This window comes from Anneissia japonica, unplaced genomic scaffold (genome assembly GCF_011630105.1).
Source record: "Anneissia japonica isolate Jap-2015-1 unplaced genomic scaffold, ASM1163010v1 scaffold284709_len978187_cov192, whole genome shotgun sequence".
NCBI lineage: Eukaryota > Metazoa > Echinodermata > Crinoidea > Comatulida > Comatulidae > Anneissia > Anneissia japonica.
Genome location: NW_022757342.1, coordinates 214,676 through 223,063, shown reverse-complemented (window position 1 = coordinate 223,063; position 8,388 = coordinate 214,676). Strand labels below are relative to the sequence as shown.

At 35.4% G+C, this 8,388-nt stretch overlaps 1 protein-coding gene across 4 annotated transcripts in view; it reads left to right on the top strand.

The window, feature by feature from the left end:
* The first annotated feature begins 280 nt into the window (after window positions 1-280).
* The window catches only part of LOC117124653 (PHD finger protein 3-like), a 26,851-nt gene continuing 18,743 nt past the window's right edge, over window positions 281-8,388 (top strand). For 2 of the 4 annotated variants that reach the window (XM_033270963.1, XM_033270960.1), the window contains exons 1-4: window positions 716-842; window positions 2,221-2,463; window positions 5,400-6,696; window positions 6,819-6,945. In XM_033270963.1, coding sequence (XP_033126854.1) covers window positions 2,224-2,463; window positions 5,400-6,696; window positions 6,819-6,945 — 1,664 coding nt within the window. In that variant the 5' untranslated portion in view covers window positions 716-842; window positions 2,221-2,223. Of the gene's footprint in view, window positions 548-703; window positions 843-2,220; window positions 2,464-5,399; window positions 6,697-6,818; window positions 6,946-8,388 lie in introns of those variants that run through there. The other 2 variants (XM_033270961.1, XM_033270962.1) reach the window with 2 other exon arrangements.

The window sequence follows — 8,388 nt, the reverse complement described above, 5'->3', positions numbered from 1 at the left end:
CTACTATCGGTTGGCGGTCGATCGATCACCCCCTTCAGCAAACTAAAATCACAATGAATAATTAAACATTCCTTTTCAGCAGAAATATAACACAATATAAGTCATATATTGATGTCTACCCTTCAATGACCTTCAGAGTATCTTATATAAATCGAAAACTCATTAGGGGTTAGTGTTAGGGTTATTATTCGCAACAATGCCCTTAAAATTGTGTGTATAAAAAGTCCGTAGCGGGATTCGAACCTGAAGTAGCTTCTTATAAATATAGGTCGAAGCATGAAAATAATAATAAATAATACAGCATTCAAATTAGGGTTGCTGCGTACGTATACGCATTCTCCCAATAGGAATAAACGATATTATAATCGTACAACGAAAAGTTCTCTTTTCAGTTGAATGAAAAAAGTGTTTGTTGCGGACAATTCCTACCTAAATGAAACTTTCCAGCATTTCCAAACTTTTCAAACAGTTTTTGTTGAAGACAGTGATCCAGGAGGATAGTCCATAAATTAAAATCGATAACGTTTTACTACATTTAGAACTGTAGATGGCGATATTCCATGATCGAGCGCAGAGCCGTAGATAGAGAGAGTTTGGCCAACTCGGTTTTAATCACGTGACTTACACCGGCCATGTTGTCACCAAAACAAAACAACGCGATAGGGTAGGAAGTTAGCAGTTATTATAGATGATTAATGCGTAGATGGCGATATTCCATGATCGAGCGAAGAAGTCGAGCGAGAGGTGAGTACGTCGTGTCGTAAACATTTGAGATCTCAAAACAAAACATTGTTGTGTTGTATTTTATTTAAAGCATTAATGACAAATTTAAACATTTTAAGGTAATCCTATGTTCATTTAAGGTATACTGATTTATAAATAAATTTAAATTGTGTGGTCATATGACCGATGTTTAGGGACTTGATCAAATCTTAGAAGTAGGACAGAGAGGTCCACCTTGCCTGCCTGGCTAGGCCTAGACTAGACCACGAGGGGCACATACGTCACATAACGACGCCCGATGAAGTACATTTGCCCTAGGCCCTAGGTTAGGCTTAGACTAGTGCCGCTTGTTTTGAGTTGTTATTCATTAATGAAAGGACATAAAAGGTGTGCTTACTTATATATCGTGATGTCTTACTTTACTTATTTTTTATCCTAGGCCACAAAGTGTAAAATGGCAATGATATGAAACATGGTAGAATATACCTAGCTAGGTCTAGGCTAGGCAGGCCTAGACTGGATGATGGAGCTAGGCTCCTATGAGGCTATGCCTAGGCCAGGAGGATCCTAGAGATATACTAGGTCTAAGCTTACCTAATATTTATTGATAATCATCATCATACATCATAGTTCTCATCATCAACACAACATTACAGGGAGGTAAAAACATCACCTAGGCCTACCTATGATCACTTTGAATTTTGGAGTTTTGAAGGCAGCGCATGCCTAAACCATTGGCAGCGCTGTGATTTTATTACCATTCATGTATTGACATTGTCAATGTCTAATTTGTTTGCCTTTCAATTAATCACACCATTTTACCGGTTAAATAATGCTATCAAATACTATTTTTTTGGTCACAAAAAATATCAACTAGGCCTACCTAAGATATAAAAACAAATAATAAGGGAGAATATCGAGGCAGGTCTCAATCCTTTACTTTTCACCTTGCCTATCTCTAGACCTCATTTTCCAGACCTAGGCGTGCATTGATTTAGAATGGCAATACGCACCTGTGGTTTCAATATTATACAAGGTCTTGTCTAATGCTGTACAGAATAAACAAATGCTTATAATATGTGGTCGTGATTGCTGGCTGAATAAGGACTAGGCCTAGGCAAGGATAGGCCTGGTAGCCTAGGCGGCCTGGCTCACCTACGCTTTGTCACACATTCGGGTAGGAATTGGTGATTTTAATCAAAGCAGTCATGTGTGTTAGGCTTGCCATATTCTTAGTATATTTATATTGATTTTTAACATAATTGTGAAGAGTCGTGTATCGCAAGGGACTCATTCATCAATGTTGTGAAGATGGCCTTGTATCAGAATAATCTTTTTGTATGGGTGACCATTTGGGTTGTTTTCAATGTAAAATTTATGTAAAAATGATGATGATAGTTATTTTGTTGTATTAGGGAGAGCATAAAACATTAGGGTATTAGAATACTTAAATACCCCTTCACTACGGCACTGTTAGTTTCACATTATTATTTTCAGAGAATGGAAGACCTGAGCAGTGGATTGGTGTCTGGTGGAGGTCCGCAACCTTCACCGGATAATGTTGTGACATGCATGTCACAGTCTTCGGCGGATGTTATTATTAGTGAATCGAAGAATGTAGTTGTGCAGCGGTTAGGCATTGGTAGCCCCATTTGGAACCTGACAGGCAGTTCAAGTGAGGGCCTAAGCGAGGTAGGGCTTGATGCAGCGGTTGTCATGGAAACACCTGGATGGCCTTGGGTTTGTTACCTTGTAACCTTAAGTATTGCAACTGTTTAATGTTGACTTTCAGTTCCTTTTCCCCCTAAAACTTTCATGGACTTATACCTTTGTTGTTTCCATTCTCAATCCTTTCTTTAATTTTCAAGACTAATGTGTTTTTAAAAATTAGTTTAATCTTTGTTTATTTTTACCTAATATGTAAAGCATCAGGCCCGTAACCAGGTCATTTCAAGGGGGGTTCTCTGGGCGTGGAGTCCAGGGGCTTGCCCAAGGGCGCCGGTGGGGTCGGGGGAAAAGCCTCCGAAGCCAGAGCAGTTTTTGTGTTTAATGGGTCTATATAATGTTATAAAAGCAGTTATGTTTTGAAAAAGATCTATGTAATAAAAAGGTGGTAATATAATAAAATTAGAAAATATTTTCTGAGAATTGGCATGTTTAAATCACACTGAAAGACAAAAAAAAAAATAAATAAAAACCTCATAGCATAATCAATATCAATATACTCAACACATTTATTATTATAAAACAAAAGCTATTATATATAAATTAAAGTATTGTATATAAAGTAATTTTTACAAAGAATTATGTACTGTGCTTCTTTATAATAAAAATGAAGTGTTGTCTTGTTTTAACTTAAATAATTAATATTCCAGTATATAAACAAATCGTAGCTGCCTGTTGCAAAGAAACATCTCCCCCCCCCCACACACACACACACCAACCACCAAAAACCACAAGGTATAATCTGTATACACCATATACATGTTTTTGCCATAAAAACATTATGAACTTTAAACTTAACTTTAAAAATCTGAAAGTTTTTTTCTTTAAACCTAATGAACCTTAAATATTGTATATAATTGATTTTGGAAATCAATAACCCACCTTAAAGGACTATCTGTCGTTTTCTTCTTTGCAACAGCGGACGGAACAAAGTCAGTTATTCTACGACGTTTCATGATTCTTTATCACTAAAAATTAACAAACACTTGTTTTGACGCACTCCGTTCTTTTGTGTGTGTCTGATGTTGAAAACAAACTTCCTAATTTTGTGACTGGCTATGATGACTGAGATGGACCATATTGATTTATTAATAATATTTTGTTTGGGATGGAAAGAACGATAGTCAATTTCCCAAAAATGCTTCATCAGCAAATAGTTTAGTGTGCGCTATGGACAGTATGGCTATGGAATTTACTAACCACACAATCCACAATCAGGTGATTAAGTCGCAAAACTTTAGTTGCATTTGATGGATTAAGTCGCAAAACTTTAGCTTCGTTTGGCGACACCATTTACTCCAGATAGACCGCTTTTGTTACCGGTAGGTACACTTCTTACAAATGCTCAGCCAAAGGCCAGTGTTTGCTGGAGTTGCGTTCAATTTAAATCTCAGAACTTCTGAATGTAGGCTTGTATCGCAGGCTACAATTTAAAAATGGGTGTCCAAATAATGAATTAGGTGCTAAATTTTGATTTAATGCTGGGTAAGTTAAAAACAGACATTCCGTCCGAGTGGGACTCATTCAAAAATTTGAGGGGGTTCGCTAGAAAACGGGGGGTCGTTAAAAAAGGGGGTTCGTCCGAACCATAAAATCCCCCCCCCTGGCTACGGGCCTGAGCATTACTATAAATTAAAGCTGAGAAGAAGTACAGTAGTCAAAAAACTATTTATTGTCTGGGAGTAGGTATTATACAGAAATAAAGAAAAGTATTACCAACAATCAATTAGTAATTGCTATATTATTCTGTAATATTAGAGTACACCATTTTGCAGTTCAAGTAAAATGCAAATCTCCAACACAAATGTTTAAACTGATGTACAGTACAGTACAGTAATAAGTTTTGCTTGTTACTTGGAAAAGAAACTTTGTAGTACTGGATGCATTTATTTCACACTGGAGTTTGAAATGTTGTTCTTTTAATTTCAGTAGAGATGAATAAGTATACAAGAATATAAATACTGTAATTGTTTTGTTTGTATTCGTGTATATTTTATGATAGTTTTCCTCATTAGTTAATTTGTATGTGTTAATCTATATGATTTTGGGCTGTGTATGTTCGCAGCATCTGTGTGAGTATGTCCTGAGGGGAGGGTCTGATGCATATGTGTACACTTCCCTACTTCTGGTTTGCCTTCCTTTTATTTCAAAATAGAAAGGAATAAGTATTCCTCTGCCTGTGTGTTTTCCAAACACTGCAACACACACACTATTAGTCCTGTACTTAAAACACTCCTTTCACTACCTGACAACATATTTTTCTTAAGTTTCTAATTTTACCATTTCAGACTCTATTATTTCTCTCGTCATCATGTTAAAATGAATAATTAACATTTCATTGAAATTTACAACAAAAATTACTAACATTAAGATAATTATGATGATGATTAAAAAACTGATAATTAATCTAAAGTCGACATTCTAACCTTTTCATTCATTTTGAATAATTCATTTTCATTCCATTACTTCATCAAACTTTAAGGTTAAACAGTAATTGTTATTTATATTGAGATCCTTTGTACAATTAGCTACAATGGTTGAAGTTAATTTTCTTTGTGGAAATTTATCATTATTTTCTCCAATTATATTTTTATTTGAAATGTTCAAATAATTGATAATTGTCTTTTCAATTTCTTGTTTTTGTTGCTGCATTTCTACAAATGTTGATGTATCATTTACCACATTTATTTACAGTTAATGCTCCTGAGCATTTATTTTTGGGAGTGTTTTTATTGGAGAATTTATTTTAGAGAAGCGGAATTATTTTGGAATTTATTGTAAAATTATCTGTTATACTAAAACATTTGAGGTAAAAAATAGATACATTGAGGGATTATTTTTTATTGAGAAGAGCATTGATAAGAAGCTACATTTAAGCAGCCATTCAAATACATAAGGTATTTTATATTATTCAGTCGATTAATATAATAATTTTTTTTATTGAATTTTAGGAAGGAGTTGGGATGAGTACTCTAGGTAGTCAATCCCTTCTTTCAGATGCCCAATTGGAAGCCATCGGTAAGGCTATGTCCTCTGATGATATGGACCAGATTTTTATTGTGCAGAATCCCTACCAGTCAGAATCGATGACATCAGAAGGAGAAGATGCTGAGTTTGGCCATGTCGAGGAAGTGTATGCTGGGTCGAAATTGTCCATGCAAATAGATCCCTTCATGAACACATCGACTACTGTTGAAGTAAGCTCTACCGATGAGTCATTTAACTTGACTAACCTCCTAGGAGGTGAGGTAAGCATGGCCACAGACCAACGGTCTGATGTTGATACTGTTGCACCAGTGTTTTCAACTGTCCCTACAGGTGACGAGGCTGATGTGTCGAATAATGAAACCAAAGACACAACGTGTACAGGCAGACGACACATGGCCAGACGGTCTTCTCGTTTAGCCAGGAATCTTAATCTGAAATCAGAGGACTCCACAGATATGGAATCCGAGAAAGATGAAAGATTAACGAGTAAAATTCTATCATCAAGAAAAGAAGGGGTTGTGAAGAAGCGTAAGGAAAAGCAGGATGAGGTTCATATTCAGAAAATGTTTAAAAGTATTTACAAAGAGAAGATTACAGGGCAGAAGAAAGATGAAGGCGATGATGTTGAAGGAATGAAGAAACACAGGCTAAAAAACCAAGAGCAGGATGCGATAAGGAGACAGATTCTACAACATGGTCTCAGAAAGGTCAAAGATTCCAGCGAGGTTAAAGATTCAATGCCGAAACCAAAAGAGAAATCTGCTTTTTCTGCCTCTGTATTGAAGCAGGAAAAGCATGCAAGGCCAGAGAAAATACACAAAGCAGTTAAACGACGCGAGTCATCTGAAGAGGTTGTACAACAGTACATAGTCACTGTAAGAAAGGATGCTAAAGGCCAAACTAAAGATGTCAAAGTTGACGTTGAAAAATTTGATGCTCGAATTTTAGATGTTAAAGGTCAAATAAATAGGAAAATTAAATCTGACCAGGTGCATGCCACGGACCAACAAGCTAAGAAACTTAGTAAGGATAAGTTAATTCCAGATACAATGAATTTAAGAAAGAGGAGAGAAAGTATTGATAAAGTAAAGCAATGGAAACATGATAATAACAATGATGATCAGAAAGTTGACTCTACAAGCACCAAAGACCAAAAGCAGAAACTTGGAATTGAATTAGAGGAGTCAGCGAAAATGCAGGTTGGACAACAGAGAGAAAAAAGAGTGTGTATAAAGCGACGATTCTCCTCGCACAGTGAAGGTTTGTCTCGGTGTATTTCTAAAAAAATTGTAGTTGTTTTCATTTGTTCCAAATATCCCACTTTTTTGAAGATATGTTCGTATCTTGATATCATCACATCTTTTTGAAATCTCATATTTTAGGCCTACAATTTAGCGACGAATCGGAGGATGCAGTTGAAGATGATGATGAGGATGATGCTGTAAGCTGGACAAGCAGCGATGATCCTGACCGCCTCTGGTGCATCTGTCAGAAGCCTCATGGCAACAGGTTTGTATTTGAGGCGGTAATGAGACATTGCTAAAACAATTTAAATGCTTTTGAGAATGGAAGGGCTGAGCAGTGGATTGGTGGTTTGGTGGAGGCGTGCAACCTTCGTTGAGGATAGTGTTGTGACATGCATGGCACAATTATTAGCTCAACTCAAACAGTATGCCTCAATCAGGGTCAGCTTTGCAGGATTAGCAAAACCTAATAAATGGATCATAATATAATTTAGTACATATTGGGAAAGAAAGTAGGGATTAAATTCTGGGGTGAAAAATTCAGTGGTCAAGTTCTTAAAAAATAAGGTGTGGCGGTATGGACTATATTGCGTGCCCACTGTAGAAAAAAACATCTCTCAGTAACAGAGCCACCCTAACCCTAACCCTAAAGGAATGATGTGTGGTCCATACTCTCTTCAATCCTCCAGGGATGATGATGGTCCTTGTTGTCTTAAAACTCCCTTGTTCGCTGGTGTCTGTTGTAGTGTACTCAAAAGCATAAAGTAATGATTGGGGTATAAGCATGTCAATATACTGTACATGGCAATATTATAACGCCAAGCTTGAACATGTTCAACTGGACAGAAATTGACAACACCACAGTGTTGACATGTTAATACGTTAAGTGGTTTATACAAAATATAATACAGTACTGAATATGTATTCTTTTGTCCTTGGTGGAGATATGTTCAAAACAAGTCAGACATACTGTATTAAAAATACAAGATAAAAGAACCACATACAATCCTCTAAAAATGAGATATTTAAAAATGGCTCAGATATTTGGTTATAACAACAGTATTATGCTACATTTTTTTTTTTTTTTTTAAACAAGGGAAATGAAACTCAAGTATAGGTATTTGGTATTCACTAGGTTTGAAACTCTTCTGTTTCAGTTTTTTCAATTTCAGTTTATTTATTAGACCAACAACAAGATTGGTGGCAGCTTAAGCAAACAAATCACTATAACTTATTCAAGTCAGCTGCCCCCTCATACAATATACAATTTGATAAAAAGACAAAATTTACAATTAAAAAATACAGAAAAAAAAACAATTTTAACATTAAAAGTGAAATATTTAAAAAAAAAAAAATTATAGTAAATAAAGATACAGAGTTAAAGTTAAGTGAAAAAAAAATAAAAAAGAAGAAAAAAAAAGGGCAAGAAGAATTGACCGTCAAGAAAAAGGACAGGTCAAAGGTGGGATAACAATTAAGAAGTAACAATGAACTACCCACGCTGTCCTCTGTTGGTATGCGAGCAAGAACAAATTCTTTTTAAACCTTCCCCCTCTCCCTAAATTGTTGAAAATATAAAAAATGGAGAAAAATTTTAACATTAAAAGTGAAATATTTAAAAAAATAAATTACAGTAAATAAAGATACAGAGCTAAAGTTAAGTGAAAAAAAAAAAACAAAAAAAAAAAAACAAAAAAAAAAAGAAGAA